At 41.4% G+C, this 18607-nt stretch overlaps 1 protein-coding gene across 1 annotated transcript in view; it reads right to left on the bottom strand.

The window, feature by feature from the left end:
* Window positions 1-18607, bottom strand: part of LOC147434707 (GEM-like protein 1) — a 43360-nt gene that overhangs the window by 16342 nt on the left and 8411 nt on the right. Inside the window, exon 3 of the mRNA XM_086491156.1 lies at window positions 3519-3790. Within this exon, the coding sequence (XP_086347282.1) occupies window positions 3519-3790 (272 nt within the window). The remainder of the gene's footprint in view (window positions 1-3518; window positions 3791-18607) is intronic.

Here is an 18607-nt window from a genome sequence, read left to right as displayed (position 1 = left end):
CACATGAGTGTTGGTACAAAAGTGTACCAAAAGAATTCGAGGCACTAGAATGGGGAGAGGAATCCAAATATTTCAAAAATTCCATAACAAAATTGTCCCCATGTCTCTCTAAAGTGGGAAGTGATTTATTAAATCCGTTCTACAGAGAAATTGCCAAAAAATTCAATAAGAAAGGACTCATACATTTAACCCAATCTGGCCCAATTCTAGGACAAAAGCGGTACAAGATGAAATAAGTATATCAGTTAGCTACCCAGTATAATCTCAATGGAACTAAAATACTACTAATCAACAGGTTTGGGCAATGTGCTTATGCCAATTCATGAGGCTTAATTTGATTAGAAAGCATGGAACTGGCTCGAGCACAAAAACTTCACCAAACTGCAAACAAAGAAAATCCAATGCAAACTAATGTTCTAACAAATTGGTTCTCCTCACTCAATAAGTAGTGGTGGAAGCATTGGTAGCAAGAGTCGAGATGGTGATGTTCAGAAATGGCATGCCAGGTGGGGTGGCCTCTACACCACACATAGCCTGAATTCCTCAAGCATCATGTCAAACGAGGGTCCTATAGCTGTAAGGGACACCACCTAGCATAAGTGCGGCCTGGTGTCGGTGCACTCAATCCTAGTGTGGTCATGCTGCCTTGCGGGGTGATAATGAGTGCTTTATGTGCATGGGATGATCATGACTAGTAAATCAACCATGGTGTGGGTGGAGACTGGTGGTGGCGGTGATGTTGCCAATGCTAAAACGCTTATGCTTGCAACAAACATGACACCGTGAGCTCCCTAGCTTGTGAGGTGCATTATGTGCTTAGTGGTGTATGGAATGTAGAGTGCATGGAGCCTTGGTGGTGCCTCCAGTGCATTATCTCTCCTTTGTGCTTAGTGGAGGCCTCTTTATATAGGCCTGAGAGGTGGTTCTTACATAATGGTCCTTACAAATACCCACTGGTCAATGTAGAGAGTCTAGATGCCTCTCTAGTGAGAGAGCTTGAGAGGGTATGAGGGTAGAGATAGAGAGAAGGGAGGTAAGAGTGGGGTGGGGAGTTTTTTACAATTCACTAGCCGTTGGCTAGGTAATTAGAGAAGAGTGGAGATCGAGGCATTTACAATGGGTGTTGTTGATGGTTCGGGTGGCTGGTGTGAGGTTAATGGTGCCAGAACTGGTGGTTTGTTGATGTCGATATGCGTTCATCACTTTCGGGTCCGTCGCCATCCGGGGCATGACTTCGGCGTCAATCTTCAATTTGGTGCCGCTTTTGCATGCTTTTGGTCGTCTTTCTCCTTTTGTTGATGGTGTGGCGCTCGTTTTCTTTTTTTCTTTAAATGTTTGTGCATATGTGCTTATGTTTTTTGCTTTAAATGTTTGTGCATATGTGCTTATGCGTGTGTGCGTGTGTGTGTGTGTGTGTGTGTGTGTGTGTGTGTGTGTGTGTAGGTGTTCATGTGTGTGAGCACGTAAGTAAGTGCGTTTTTTCATGTGTGTCAGTGCTGTTGTGCATACGCAAAGCGTGTGGGTGTGGGTGTATATGTGTGTACGGAAAGAGAGCGAGATATGGGTGAGAGAGAGACCGAGGGAGTGTCTGTGGGAGCATGTGTATGGGATTGTGTGTGTGTGGGAACGAGAGTGAGAGAGATGTTTTTTTTTTAAAACATACTGGCTTAGTATAGGAACGAGGGAGAGAGAGCGGGACAGTGAGCGAGGGGGGGAAAGGGTTGAGGGTGTGAGTGTGTGTGTGTATAGGGTGTGTGTGGGAGTGTGGGTGAGTGTGTGTGCGTGTGCGAATAATGAAAGAGAGAGATATATATTTTTGTTGTTGCTCGCCGAGTACACAGAGAACGAGAGAGGGAGAGAGAGTGTGAGTGAGTGGGTGAGGGAGAGAGAGAGAGGGTGAAGGGGGGGGAGGGGCGGGGGTGGCGGGTGTTTGAGAGAGAGAGAGAGAGAGAGAGAGAGAGAGAGAGAGAGCTAGTCAACGGGGCGAGAGAAGGGGGAGTGGGTGAGGGTAGAGAGAGCGAGAGCGAAAGATGCTCCCATGCATGGCGGCCCCTCTACTGCCGGGTGACGAACGAGGGAGATATATATATATATATATATATATTTCATGCGCCCTATGGGCTGGGCTATACAGAGAACGAGAGAGAGAGAGAGAGAGAGAGAGAGAGAGAGAGAGAGAGAGAGATGAATAATAGATGAGAGAGAGAGCGAGTGTGTGTGTGTGTAGCTGTGGGAGTGGGTGAGGCAGTGGGGTGGCGATAATGGAGGGGAGAGAGGGGATAATGGAGGAGAGGGAGGGAGTGGTGCCAAGGGGATCAAGGCACGGCGGCCCGTTGCACGCACGCGAGCAAGGGATGGGAGGTGGTTTGGTAGCAGCAATAAAAAATATTTTTTTTATTGTTTTTTACTTTATGTTCTTCGAATGGGGTCGAGTCCCGCGGCCTTGGCTCCGAAGGCCGACGCATGATCAACAGTCTCCGGATGAGCTTAGAGTGCGGTGCAGCTAACCCCGTGTCAATGAGTGTTGGTAGCAAGTAACATATGGGACCCTCAGTGGTCCCCAACTATAAATATCTTTCTATGGAAGGCCTTATGGGGGGACTACTCCTATCGGAGTGAAGATATTAACTAGAGAGATAGGCTCAGATAGATGCTTAGGGCGCAAAGTGGCAAGTTAAGATCCCCTTCAGGTTTTCTAGGAATGTCCCAGCTATGAGAGGCCTTGCGGGTAAAATATGAAAATGGATAGAGAAGACTTCAAAGATCTTGTTCTTCAAGAACGATCTTCTCTTGAGAGGAAAGATTTTGAAGAACCAAGCTATCCTAATATGCACACAAATTATCCGCTTTTACTATTTCAGACAATTCTGGAAGTTTAGGAACCACTTGCGTGTCTTCGAAAGCGACCGCTCGCTCTCGACGGCGAGCTCGAAAGAGATTATTTGAAAAAGGAGGGAAGTGATCATATCTAAAGGAAAAAGCAAGAACTCTGAGGAGTGGAAACAAGTTAAAGCCATCACAATTCTCGTAACAACCAGATCACAAAATGTAACTATTTAAGTAGCTTTTGTCTGTTGGGGGCTTTGAAGCTTCAAAATGTATGTTATGACCCCTCAAGGCACCTAACATGCTTTAGCATAATTGTACATTCCTTTCCGAGTTAATATAATACCTCCACTCACAATTGCGAGTATAAAAAAAAAATGATTCGCGCTAATAAATGCGAATCAAAGATTAGACCCAGTAAATTTATTTCTTTGAAAATTAGTACTAATTTGCTCCCAACAGCAAAGAAGAAGTTACTTATTCTACACTATCTTGAATAATGTTTGTTGGTTGATTTGCCACAAAGATGTCATCCGTTCTTTAAGGTTTTACAACTACTATCTTTTCCACCCAAGTTTGGTTATTGTTCTCATTTACCCATTATCCATTACCATGCAAAGTGTGGACATACAATACATTCATAATGGGTGATATAAAGGCACAAGATCACATCACAAAATATTAAAACTCACCTTGTAATGGCTCGAAACCGATTGCAAATTGTCCTGAAATGAGATTGGTTGGTCACTCAAAAACGCAAACCTGTGCGTGGAAATGAAAAGTTGTCCCGCAATCGGATGTGCTGATGTAGAAAGAAAGCATGCAAACGAGTCTAGTAGTTTCTCATTTGCTGCAACCTCAAAGGCTTCCTTGAAGACATTTTCATATCCACCTGCTAGTAGGAACTTAGTGCCTTTGTTTAGCTTTCCCAATGTTGTCTCAACCACACTTGAACTTGTTTTAACTACACAAAGCAAACAAGAAAAATTTAAGTTTCAATAGGCTTCCATCATGTGTAGTTTCAAAGCCCTATTCCAAAAATTAATTATGCATATGTAAAAAGAAAATCTAATAATATTTTTTTGCTTTAACTCTTAATGACATCACATTTAATGACATCTGATACCCCCTTCCCCTTCACCATAGCTACCTCTGATAATTGAAGCCTTGCCCTTGATCCGATCGCCTTTGTCCACAGGCCGACAGCCTTGCCTTGTTGCCTGCTCCACCACCCCTCACCTATGCCACTAAAGATATCCGATGTGCTTCCTTTGCTTGATCCGCTGTTGTGCCCTTGTAGCTCCTCTACTTACACTTACAGAGCTGCCCAATATAATTCCCGCTCCAGCCCCATTCCACTGGCATGCTGCATACTGCCAGCATTGCCCTCCGCCTGTGTGCAAATCCGTGAGTACTAACATGGATAGAGAGACAGAAGAAGAAGAAGATTCCAAGAGACCTTAAAGATCTATCCGACGAGAATTGAACTCGAGACCGAGAAAGAGAGAGAGAATGGAAAACAAAGAGAGATAGGCATTAGAGGGTATCTTTTGAAATTCTAACTAATCATTGGTTTTTGTGAAATTAAGTAGACATATCCTTCGTTATTATATTCATTTCATTTTGAGATGCTTCTAGATTCCATTGCCCCCAAGAGCCTTTGAATTCAGAACTCACTCTCTAAAAGGAGTAAACCAGACTAATGATGATGCCCCCATGTTTGTCAATTATCTTGTTACTAGGTTGCATCAAGCTATGGACAACCCTACTTTGCACACCGAAGTTACTCAACAACTTCGTGCTTATGGGATTTCTCTTCCTCTCCAAGAGGAGAGAGAACTTAGAAGGCCTCTTGATGAGACCCCTAGAAGAAGACTCTCTCCCATACGAGAGGGGGAATCCAAAGAGCAAGAAAGCAATGAATCCCTAAGTTCCTCTGAAGATGTGGCTCCATGAAGACGGCGATCTAGACAATCGCCAACTCCTCCCATGAGGAAATGGTGAACACATAGTCCTTCTACTAGTCACTTTGAAAGGGAAGAGAGGAAACAAAGGTCAAGAAAGAGGTCACCCTCTTCTCCTTCTTCTTCACCTTCCTCTTCTCCCGATGAAAGCTATAGCTATTCTCCTAGAGAATACAAGAGGGAAGGACATCGCACATCATACCTTGCATGGCGAAGATCACAAAAGCTCAAGAAGTACAAAGAGGGAGGAAAGAGTATCTCTTTTCTCACCTATGATGGAACCTTTGATGCCACCAACAAAGTATTGGCCTTCATCCAACAATTTGATGCGGCCTTTGGAGATGAGGGCTTCACGGAGTCCTCCAAGCTACGCCATGTAGCTATGCACTTCTAGAAATCGGCTCGTCAATGGTGGGCTAGCCTTCGTGGCAATGGTGAAGCCCCAAAGACATGGAAAACTCTACGAGTTTCCATCATGAAGAAATTCCTTGCAAGCGATGCAAAGGAAAAAGTACTTACTGAATGGCGCAGTTTGAAGCTTCTCTCACATGAGTCTATTCACAAATGTGCGGACAAGTTTTGGGATTTACATCTCAAGGATATTGTCTTCCAAAAGATAGACTTCGCCAAGAAAAAATAACAATTTTGTGCGGGATTACATGAAGAAATGGTCGAGTATGTCAACTCCCAACGGCCTGGTTCTACCACCAAAATAATCCACCAGACCATGGTTGCTTCCCGCATCAATTTCCAACAAGGGACTAGATGGAATGTCAACAAACCCATGGAAAATGAAGACAAAAATGATGCAAAGGAAAAAACCAATGCCCAAAAATCTTCCCAAGGCACTTTCTACAACAACAATAGATCCAAGGAGAAGGGAGTTTACAAAGGTAAAAATAAACTCTCTCATGAAGAGCTTGAAGCTTTTCGCAAGGACCATAAGTGTTTTAAGTGTGGGGAGCAAGGGCATGGCTATTGTTCTTGCCCCAAGAAAAATGCTCGCAATAAGACTCCTAGGGTTTCCACCATCGAAGCTCCAAAAGAGGATGCTCACTGCAAAGGATCATCTCTCTCCTATACTTGGGGAAAGGTAAGGGAGCATGATGCCTTCATCTTGTTTGACCCTGGCTCTACTCACAACTTCATATCAACAGAGTTGGCCACCAAGTTGGGCATTCAAGCTTTCGAGATGGGAGATATTGTAACAGTTGACATAGCTTTCAAGGGACAGCAAGCCTCCGTTACTCCCTTGATTGGGAAGTTGAGACTTCATGTCCAAAGCTATGTCGACAAGGAAGACTTTTTCATCTCTCCTCTCCAACATGAGGATGCTATCCTCGGGGCGCCATGGTTTGATCGCATGGCTACCAACGTGAAGTTCCCTAAAAGGAGAATCTACCTCGCCTACATGGGAAAGAACATGTATATAGATGCTAATGAGTCTGATCGTACTATATCACTTGTAAATTACACCAGCTTTTGGTAAGTCAATAAAAAGCTCAATTTCTATGTACATGATTTTTGTCAAAGAATCCACTAATGACGCTAATGATTTATCAAATGAAAATGATAGAAAATAAGAAGAGATAGACTTGTCTACTTTTCTAAATGGATTCCAAGATGTTTTCATCGATGATATCCCTATGGACTTACCTCCAAAACGATGATTGATGACCATAGAATTGAGCTCCTACTAGGAAGCTCACCGCCTAACAACCCATTTATCGAGTTTCCTAAGCTCAACAAGAGGAGATCATGAGGCAAGTACAAGAATTGGTAGACAAGGGGATGGTGAGACCTAGCTCCTCTCCCTTTTGGTTTAGTGCTTGATAATCCACACACATACGGTATGTACCATCTTTCTTTTGCACTAAAAGGACTGGAGAACAATATCACTATCACAAACATATTTCTCGTGCCTCAGGTAGAAGATCCGTTTGATAAGCTACAAGGCTTATCAACAAAGTATTGGCCTTCATCCACCAATTTGATGCGGCCTTTGGAGATGAGGGCTTCACGGAGTCCTCCAAGCTACGTCATGTAGCTATGCCTTCTAGAAATCGGCTTGTCAATGGTGGGCTAGCCTTCGTGGCAATGGTGAAGCCCCAAAGACATGGAAAACTCTACGAGTTTCCATCATGAAGCAATTCCTTGCAAGCGATGCAAAGGAAAAAGTACTTACTGAATGGCGCGGTTTGAAGCTTCTCTCACATGAGTCTATTCACAAATGTGCGGACAAGTTTTGGGATTTACATCTCAAGGATATTGTCTTCCAAAAGATAGACTTCGCCAAGAAAAAATAACAATTTTGTGCGGGATTACCTGAAGAAATGGTCGAGTATGTCAACTCCCAACGGCCTGGTTCTACCACCAAAATAATCCACCAGACCATGGTTGCTTCCTGCATCAATTTCCAACAAGGGACTAGATGGAATGTCAACAAACCCATGGAAAATGAAGACAAAAATGATGCAAAGGAAAAAAACAATGCCCAAAAATCTTCCCAAGGCACTTTCTACAACAACAATAGATCCAAGGAGAAGGGATTTTACAAAGGTAAAACTAAACTCTCTCATGAAGAGCTTGAAGCTTTTCGCAAGGACCATAAGTGTTTTAAGTGTGGGGAGCAAGGGCATGGCTATTGTTCTTGCCCCAAGAAAAATGCTCGCAATAAGACTCCTAGGGTTTCCACCATCGAAGCTCCAAAAGAGGATGCTCACTGCAAAGGATCATCTCTCTCCTATACTTGGGGAAAGGTAAGGGAGCATGATGCCTTCATCTTGTTTGACCCTGGCTCTACTCACAACTTCATATCAACAGAGTTGGCCACCAAGTTGGGCATTCAAGCTTTCGAGATGGGAGATATTGTAACAGTTGACATAGCTTTCAAGGGACAGCAAGCCTCCGTTACTCCCTTGATTGGGAAGTTGAGACTTCATGTCCAAAGCTATGTCGACAAGGAAGACTTTTTCATCTCTCCTCTCCAACATGAGGATGCTATCCTAGGGGCGCCATGGTTTGATCGCATGGCTACCAACGTGAAGTTCCCTAAAAGGAGAATCTACCTCGCCTACAGGGGAAAGAACATGTATATAGATGCTAATGAGTCTGATCGTACTATATCACTTGTAAATTACACCAGCTTTTGGTAAGTCAATAAAAAGCTCAATTTCTATGTACATGATTTTTGTCAAAGAATCCACTAATGACGCTAATGATTTATCAAATGAAAATGATAGAAAATAAGAAGAGATAGACTTGTCTACTTTTCTAAATGGATTCCAAGATGTTTTCATCGATGATATCCCTATGGACTTACCTCCAAAACGATGATTGATGACCATAGAATTGAGCTCCTACTAGGAAGCTCACCGCCTAACAACCCATTTATCGAGTTTCCTAAGCTCAACAAGAGGAGATCATGAGGCAAGTACAACAATTGGTAGACAAAGGGATGGTGAGACCTAGCTCCTCTCCCTTTTGGTTTAGTGCTTGATAATCCACACACATACGGTATGTACCATCTTTCTTTTGCACTAAAAGGACTGGAGAACAATATCACTATCACAAACATATTTCTCGTGCCTCGGGTAGAAGATCTGTTTGATAAGCTACAAGGCTTATCAACAAAGTATTGGCCTTCATCCAACAATTTGATGCGGCCTTTGGAGATGAGGGCTTCACGGAGTCCTCCAAGCTACGCCATGTAGCTATGCACTTCTAGAAATCGGCTCGTCAATGGTGGGCTAGCCTTCGTGGCAATGGTGAAGCCCCAAAGACATGGAAAACTCTACGAGTTTCCATCATGAAGCAATTCCTTGGAAGCGATGCAAAGGAAAAAATACTTACTGAATGGCGCAGTTTGAAGCTTCTCTCACATGAGTCTATTCACAAATGTGCGGACAAGTTTTGGGATTTACATCTCAAGGATATTGTCTTCCAAAAGATAGACTTCGCCAAGAAAAAATAACAAGTTTGTGCGGGATTACCTGAAGAAATGGTCGAGTATGTCAACTCCCAACGGCCTGGTTATACCACCAAAATAATCCACCAGACCATGGTTGCTTCCCGCATCAATTTCCAACAAGGGACTAGATGGAATGTCAACAAACCCATGGAAAATGAAGACAAAAATGATGCAAAGGAAAAAACCAATGCCCAAAAATCTTCCCAAGGCACTTTCTACAACAACAATAGATCCAAGGAGAAGGGAGTTTACAAAGGTAAAAATAAACTCTCTCATGAAGAGCTTGAAGCTTTTCGCAAGGACCATAAGTGTTTTAAGTGTGGGGAGCAAGGGCATGGCTATTGTTCTTGCCCCAAGAAAAATGCTCGCAATAAGACTCCTAGGGTTTCCACCATCGAAGCTCCAAAAGAGGATGCTCACTGCAAAGGATCATCTCTCTCCTATACTTGGGGAAAGGTAAGGGAGCATGATGCCTTCATCTTGTTTGACCCTGGCTCTACTCACAACTTCATATCAACAGAGTTGGCCACCAAGTTGGGCATTCAAGCTTTCGAGATGGGAGATATTGTAACAGTTGACATAGCTTTCAAGGGACAGCAAGCCTCCGTTACTCCCTTGATTGGGAAGTTGAGACTTCATGTCCAAAGCTATGTCGACAAGGAAGACTTTTTCATCTCTCCTCTCCAACATGAGGATGCTATCCTAGGGGCGCCATGGTTTGATCGCATGGCTACCAACGTGAAGTTCCCTAAAAGGAGAATCTACCTCGCCTAAAGGGGAAAGAACATGTATATAGATGCTAATGAGTCTGATCGTACTATATCACTTGTAAATTACACCAGCTTTTGGTAAGTCAATAAAAAGCTCAATTTCTATGTACATGATTTTTGTCAAAGAATCCACTAATGACGCTAATGATTTATCAAATGAAAATGATAGAAAATAAGAAGAGATAGACTTGTCTACTTTTCTAAATGGATTCCAAGATGTTTTCATCGATGATATCCCTATGGACTTACCTCCAAAACGATGATTGATGACCATAGAATTGAGCTCCTACTAGGAAGCTCACCGCCTAACAACCCATTTATCGAGTTTCCTAAGCTCAACAAGAGGAGATCATGAGGCAAGTACAAGAATTGGTAGACAAAGGGATGGTGAGACCTAGCTCCTCTCCCTTTTGGTTTAGTGCTTGATAATCCACACACATACGGTATGTACCATCTTTCTTTTCCACTAAAAGGACTGGAGAACAATATCACTATCACAAACATATTTCTCGTGCCTCAGGTAGAAGATCTGTTTGATAAGCTACAAGGCTCTACCTACTTCAGTAGGATTGACCTAAAAGTGGCTATTATCAAATAAGGATAGTGGATGAAGATATCTTAAAGACCGCATTTCGTACAACGTTTGGTCTTTATGAATATCTAGCCATGCCTTTTGGCTTGACCAATGCACCTTCCACATTCAATCGTTTGATGGAGAAAATATTTAGACCCTACCGCAAGTTCACTCGAATGTACTTTGATGATATCATCACCTACTCCAAGTCCTTGGAGGAACACAAGCAACATGTCCAAGTGATTTTTCAAGCATTGAGGGAGAACAAGCTTTTTCTCAACCAAAAAGAAAAGCGATTTTTCCTTCAAGAGATTCAATACTTACGTCATATTATTTCTCAAGATGGTATCTGTATGGATCCATCGAAGTTAGAGGTAATAAAATCATGGCCTAATCAAAGCAATCTACATGACTTAGAAGCTTTATTGGCATGGTATGTGTGCATACTATAGACGCTTCATAGCAAAATTTCCTCAAATAGCAGGACCATTACATGACTTAACAAAGAAGAACGTTAAGTATTCATGGACTGCTATGAAACAAAATGTTGTTAACAAGCTGAAAGAGAAGCTTACCTCTCAACCAATCCTCATGCTTCCGGATCTCTCAAAGCCATTTGAGGTCCAATGTGATGCTTGTGGTGATTTCCTTGGACCAGTCTTGCTTCAAGAAGGGCATGCCATAGCATATGAGAGTCGAAGGCTCAATACAGATGAACGAGTCTTGGGCATTTATGAGAAAGAGCTTTTAGTTGTTCTACATGCCGTAGACACATGGAAGCACTATTTATTGGGGACTCCATTCATATTACGAACATACCACCAAAAGCTCAAGTACTTCATGACGCAAACCAAGCTTTTTGACAAACAAATGAGGTGGGCAAATTTTATTTTCATATTGCTCACATTAATTGCTGGTAAGCACAATAGCATGGCTGATGTACTTTCACGACAACCAAAAGTCAATGTAGTGTCTATAGAAACTCACAATTATCTATCTTGTATGATAGATGAGTATGCTACTGACCCTAATTTTAAAGATGTAATGTCAGCCCTTGCTTTGGGGAAGAAAGAGGAACCATTCACCCTGCAAGATGGTTATCTTCTCCATGGCAATAGGCTATGTGTTACCCACTCCCTTCGAGAGAAAGTCATGTATGAATCCCTTCGCGAGAAAGGCATAGAGGCATTCAACCTACTCTTCGAGGAGTAGAGACATACTTCTATTGGCCTACCATGAAAGTGGACATACAAGAGTATGTTTCAAAATGTGTAGTATGCCTAAAGACTAAGTATGATAGAGGAAAGAAACTTGGATTACTCCATCCATTGTCAATCCCTAATTCACCATGGGAGAGTATATCCATGGATTTTATTTTTGGATTATCCAAGTCTATCCATGGAAATACGGGAATATGGACAATAGTCGACAGGTTTAGCAAGCAAGCACACTTTATTCTTGTCTAAAAGACTACTAAGGCACACCAAATGGCAACCATCTTCATATCTCATATTTTCAAACACCATGGATTACCAACGTCCATCGTGTCAGATAGAGATCCTAGAATGACCAGTAATTTTTGGAAAGGTCTCTTTGAACACCTAGGTACAAGATTGAATTTCTCTTCGGCCTATCACCCACAAACAGATGGTAAAAGTGAGATAGCCAATCTTACAATAGTCAATCTACTAAAAACTTATGTTACAGAAGTAGATCAACGTTCACAATGAGAGAAGTACTTACCCCTTGTAGAGTATGCGTACAATAATACTGTCCATACTACTACGGAAAAAGCACCTTTTGAGATCATAGAGGGAAGACCCAAAAGTCCCTTGCTACTTAAAGTACATGGGAAGATCTTTGTTGCTGATGAATATGCCATGACCTACAAGAATCATTTCAAAAGGTTAAGGAGGCTATATCCATCTCTCAACAAAGGCAAAAAGCTGTTGTGTTGACAAGCACAAAAGGCCTTAGTGTTCAAAGAAAATGATTGGGTTTTACTTAAGTTTCCCAAGGCTCGATTGAGGCAAACGACGGGCAAAAATCTTACGGACCATCAAAAGTATTATGCTAAATTAGCAAAAAGATACTATGGTCCTTTTTTAAATCTTGAAGCCAATCAATGACATGGCTTATCAACTCAAGTTGCCCAACCATTGGCTCATACACAATGATTTTCATGTGAGCCTACTTAAGCCCTACAAAGGAGAGCCACCAAGAGAACCAATTATTGAAGACCCTCCAAAAATCAAAGACCAAGAAGAGATGCTACAACCCGAAGCTATCCTTCGGCATGAAAACAAGGTACTACGGCATGGTAAGATTATCCGACGATATCTTATTAAGTTCAAAAACTATCCTTTTGAAGATGCTAAATGGATGCAAGGAATACAGCTTAAGGATAGTATGAACCTTATTAATGCGTACAATGCTACACTAGAGTAAGCAAATGTAAATGCTTTTTAAATGAATAATGTTTTTGTCTTATAAGACTAATCCTTTTTTGTACACAAATTTAAATAGTATGCATGCTTAGAATCATGTTTGTGATGACGACGTCACTCAAACACCAAGTAGAATTTGTCAGTCTACTTTGGGAGTATGATCTGGACTAAAGAGCAGACATGCTTGTGGGCCGGGGGATTCACCACTTATAATAAGGACATGTCACCTACGTGCACCAAATTCCTCGTTTTTTACCCCTATATACGAGACTATCCTTTGTAAAATGCACCTTTTCTCCGCTTTATAACCCCCCTATTGTACACTCACGTGATACCATATGGTAAAACTTAGTGAATCCCCCGGGGCTTGTGGCAACTACGTCTCCCAAGCACCAAATGGACTAGTCATCCATTCTGGAATGATGTCGTAGGGTGAAAAGGGATCCTCTACCCGCTAAAAGACGTAGACTAATGACTAACACTTTATCTCTTCTACCTCATAATCGAGGAGAACTATGATTTGAAAAGAGAGGTAATGTCATAAAATCTAATAACTAACCAGTCCAAATGATTTTCTCATATTAAACTAATTATTCATGTGAAAGAATAAACGGGAACAAGGGTTAGAATATAGACATGTGCTTATGGATCTGTTTCAACACGGGGCCAAGGTGTCATGGATGCTTGAGAGTCAGTCGCTGCCTACATCATCACCTGTGTCATTGCCTACATCATCGCCAGAAGGCTCTAGAAGAATCTAGAAGGATCTAGAAGATTCTAAAAGTATCAAGGAGATTCTAGAAGTTTCTAGAAGCATGGAGAGATTTTGAAAGAATCTAGAAGTTTCTGGAAAGCTCTAGAAAATTGAAGAAGGTTCTAGAAGAACTAGAAGGATCAAGAAGTTTCTAGAAGCTTGGAGAAGATTCCGGAAGAATCTAGAAGTTTCTAGAAAGCTCTAAAAAGTTGAAGAAAGATCCAGAAGGTTCTAAAAGAACTAGAAGGATCAAGAAGGTTCTAGAATATTCTAACCTCCTCAAGAAGAACCTAGAAATTGCTAACCTCCTTAAGTAACCTCCTCAAGCACTAGTATAAATAGGGGTCATGGGCCACAACCCCCTTCAGTCTTGCCAACACCAATTGTGAGGCTCCTATGAGGAAATCCCTCTTCTAGTTCTTGTCTTATGTTCAAGTCTTGTCCTTGCAATCAAGCCTTGTCTTGTACTCAAGTCATGTAATCAAAGTCTTGTATCTAGCTCTCTTAATAAAGTATTAAGTCTTGTAATCAAGATTAAGCTTATCATCAAGTCCCAAGTTCTTGTACATTGTGAGCACCTCCACTTGGTCTCTTCTAGCTCTATACGCGCTCATAACACAAGGTTAAGGGGGTCCAAATGAGAGATAGTATGTTAAAGAGCAATGCTACCTAATGGAGCTTCAAGACCTTAGGGTTAGCTTCATTAAAGACCTCCAAAAGTTAGTGTTAAAAAGTCATTTGACCTTAGGCAAGCTAGGGCTGACCTTGAGGTGGGAACCCCACCCAAGCATGAGGTGCTTGTCGGCCTGCTAACTAAAGTGCTTAAAATGTTTGTGGGAACCTTGCCCAAAGCTTGAGGTGATTTTTATGCTTGAAATGATTAAGGTTTTTGAAGTGTTCAATTCAAAGATAAACTCTCAAGAGGACACACACATTCTCTCATTGCGTGGAGTGCAAAGTGCAAGAGCTCCGTCTCCTTCTCCAAGCTTGTTGAGAAGTGGAGAGCCTACACCAACACTCTTGGCTATGAAATGCAAATCCAACCAAGAGCCATGATTCAATGCTTAAGCTTGTCCTCTTATTCATCTTCATTACTATGCTATTATGCTATGCTAAGCAACAAGAGTGATGATAAGTGAGGAACTATTTCTTTCTCCTATGGATGATTCTTCTTCCTCTTCCCTACCCTTATTCCCCGCTAGCTCTCTCCCACCTTCAAAGGTGTTTGAGGCCTTGGGACTGAGACTTGGGATAGTTAATGCTTTTTGCAAAGTTTATGGTATACGTGTGATGCATGAAGCTTTTCATCTTCATTGCATCACCTAGGTCACAAGGAACACAAAGATTGTATTGTATCAAGTCTCTCTTGATGGGAGAATCTATAATACAAACGCCTTTTGGAGAGGGGACCACTCCAAGTAAACTTGGTCCTCAACTATTGTCATGTTCTCTAATACTCTCTCTCGCAAAAGTATTGTTCATGCCAAGTTAATTAAGTACTATGTTTATGTTGCTACCATCAATTAAATCCACCCTCTATGTTCTCAAAGTAGTCTCACAAAAATGCTCACCCGAATTTTCTTAATTTCGCTATTCTCAAAGTTCATAGGCCATTTTCATTACAAAGACAATCAGCTCACAAGACTTTTTTGCCTGGGAATAAATTATCTTGTGAAGTAGGCAAAGCAGGTGAAACAGTAAAATATCATCTGTAGTAAAAAGCCGCTTGCTCTCCATTTTGTTGCCACAATTTTGGCTCCAGTGCCTTATCTCTTTCTCTCTCTTTGCGCAGGTCTTTTCTCTCTCTCGTTGAGCGCCCTAGGTTCAGAGCACACAGGCCGGATTAAGGAGGGGGGACGGGAATCCCTTCCCCTTATATAATAGTATAGATATATTAAACGATAGTTTGGTATATATGGGCGAAAGCTTACCATTCGCCGCACGTCCCCCTCTCCCTTTCAAGATATGCCAAGTGGCAGTACCTCCATTCACCGAGTCATACCTCCATTCACCGAGTCATCCCTCTACCTACTCGCAAGAAAATTTGAGCCAACTCCCTTGACGTGCGCCCTCATCACCACTGCAGCCTTAATCTCCACCATCACTTCTACCGTTAGTGTTGTGCCACCTGCATCTCCCCCATCTCGGCAGCCTCCGAAATTTCCTCCAACCTCGACTACTGTCTGCCTGCCACACCACCTTGGCCGCTGCAGCTCCCCGGGTCATCTGTAGCTAACTAGCCTGCAATCTGCAGCTCGACCATCTATAGCTGCGGGAGGGGAGAACCTCCCCTTGGCAATTGAGCAGAGTAGAGGGCTGTGGCTCAATGGTGGGCAGGAAAGGTAGACGAGAAAAGGGAGAGTCCATACGTGAAGATCGAAGCGAAAGGGCCGACGGTGTGTTTGATTTGACATTGAAAATGAATGAGCATAAACAATTGTTTATATGTCATCCCCAAAATTCTAAATAACCAAGCCTCTAAACAATTCTTTGATGTTTTCTGCAATAGCTACTCCCTTTCTTTGAGGTTGTCTTCGTGTACCCACATTTTTCCTCCATGATCTTTGTTGCTAGCCTTCATTCTAGTAACCAAAAAGATAACCACCTCCTTGGCTCGCACCTCATCCTCTTATCACTTTGTGTGTTTGAGTAGAATCCTACTTTTTTGCCTTACTTTTTCTTCTTGAGCCCCAAGCCAAGGGATCTTTGTTGATTCCCCTTAACGAGACACTTTGGCAAACCTACTTGAAACATATACAAGAGTTGGAACTTTTCCCCCCAATTTGAGTAGATTTCTTGAACTATAAGCTAGTCATAACCCGCATAAGCATACCTCTTCCTTGTCAATTCTTTAAAATGTAGGAGTGAGACTCCCACGATTGCCAACTTGGTATTCATATTTCCCAACATGATGTCTAAGTATGTGTGTTGCTTGAGCATCTTACCACCTTGATACCAATCCTTTCAATAGGATAGAGGCATACAAATGTGCTCATCAATATGCTCATCGTCCCAAAAATTCACCATGCACCTTACCATCTTCATACAAATCCTTTCAATAGGACATAGACATACCACTACTTCTTGCATCAAACATAAAACTAAAATGGATTGCAACCACACACATATTTTAGCAGCAATTAAAAACCCTTTGTATCAAGATTTAACAACATCTTCAATACTTATTGCAACATGGGCGTTGGTTCTTTTTGTTATGGCACTGTGACTACGTTGTCAAAAAATTTTAGAGCAGCACTTAAGAGTACAACGACATTATCTTCCTTCGAGAATCTAACATTCAATGTAAGTTAATTGAGTAATGATACTCATTAACATATTTGCAAGGTTTGAACTATCGTCCCATTGATTCAGTGTCAGTTTATAAAGATTCTTTTTTAGGATAATTTTGCTCATTTTTTGTTTTGCACCAAAACTTTCTTCTAAACTTATTTATGCTTGGATTGTCGTGTTGTAATTATCAATGAATTGCACATAATTATCATGTGGTGAGGTGATAATTATGCCTGGAGCTTGTTCATCTTTGGCTTGCATTTATGAAAATTGGGCTCTAATGAGTGTGACGTCAATTGTGGATTGTTCATGTGTGCGTGGTTCTACAATAGACCATAGTAGCTTTTGCATGAGATATCCTCGCGATTTGGTGTGCCAAGTATGAAAACCTTCCCCATTGAATTTCTTTATCCCTTTTTCTCCCATAGTGCTAATAAAGGGGTCTTAGCAATTAGCTAGGGTTTATGCTAGTGTCTATCCTCTTTACAAGGTGCACTATCCTCTTATCTGATAATTCATGATTACATACATTTCAATTGCATTGTGCTTGGAATGCAAAAATTGAATTTTGAGTTACAACAAACTTTAGGAGGAATGTGGAAAAAAATCGGGGTACTTTGATTAATTGCTTGTTGCTCGAAAGAAGCTTTCGTAATACATTCAAAGCTTCTCTCTCTCTCTCTCTCTCTCTCTCTCATTTTCACAATTAAGTTAAGTTGGATCTCTTTCTCTTTGGTTTAAGCAAGCATGGTGCACATCGGATTAGCTTTTCTTGGAAGCCTTCTTATAAATAGAGTTATAACATTGAAAACATCTCAAATCATAGTAGAGTGTCACTTGCACCAGCAAGTATGGTGGACAATAGTTTTGTGCAGAAGCTTGAAGAAGAAGACGAGTCCTCTTCCGTTGACAGTGCATGGGAGATGGTGGCAAGGTTGCAACAAAAGAGGTTTCTATTGCTAGGTGCGAGTTATCGCATTGGAGTAGCGTCACAAGCAACGACGATGTTAGTGGAGATTCTTGCACATTTAGCATCGAAAGAGTCACATTGGGTGGACAAGAGTCAAAGGGACTCGGCTTGGACTGTGTGGGCCATCGTACTGACGTACTGCATTGTCCACGTCTCTAGACTCCACGAATCCCAAAAAGTGTCAATAGACAACATTTTCATGATGTACCCTGCAGGACTATGACTACCATGAATCCTACAGTAGTGGGAGGCCGTTTCGATGGCTCCACGTTTTTTCATGCCAAGCATTGAGATGGAGGGTGAAAAGGAATCTTACAATTAAATAAATTTAATTATTTTAAATCCATTAAGAAAATCGGTTAGTGACACACACACACACACACACACACACACATATATATATATATATATATATATATATATATATATATATATATATATATATATATATATATATATATATATATATATATATATATATATGTATATAGGTAAATATGTCAAATGCAATCTATGACTAATAGAAGAATGTTTTATTGAACACACACCTCAATCCCCATAGGTTTTCAAATAAAAATCTTGGAAAAAAATATACATATGAACACAGAATTCATAGATAATATTAGTAAGGTGTGTGTGTGTGTGTGTGTGTGTGTGTGTGTGTGTGTGTGAGAGAGAGAGAGAGAGAGAGAGAGAGAGATGAAAAATTTGTAAAGAGCCAATAGTAGGAGAAGATGAAACAATATATTTGTTTATAAAATCTTGAAAAAATATACATCTAAACTCACAATATTAGTCGAGTGTGGGGATGTGTGTGTGTGTGTGTGTGTGTGTGTGTGTGTGTGTGAGAGAGAGAGAGAGAGAGAGAGAGAGAGAAAGAGAGAAGAAGAAGAAGAGAATTTTAACGTCGTAGGAAACTATCCCAAGAGACCTTAAAGATCTAGCCGACGAGGAGAGTTGAACTCAAGACCTGTTATTCAAAAGGGAAATGGCATAACCAATCTACCACACTAGGGTGATAGAAAGGTTATACCTTTTTCC

The sequence above is a fragment of the Adiantum capillus-veneris genome, chromosome 19, assembly GCF_014529385.1.
Source record: "Adiantum capillus-veneris isolate H3 chromosome 19, ASM1452938v2, whole genome shotgun sequence".
NCBI lineage: Eukaryota > Viridiplantae > Streptophyta > Polypodiopsida > Polypodiales > Pteridaceae > Adiantum > Adiantum capillus-veneris.
This window is presented reverse-complemented; position numbering and strand designations above follow the sequence as displayed.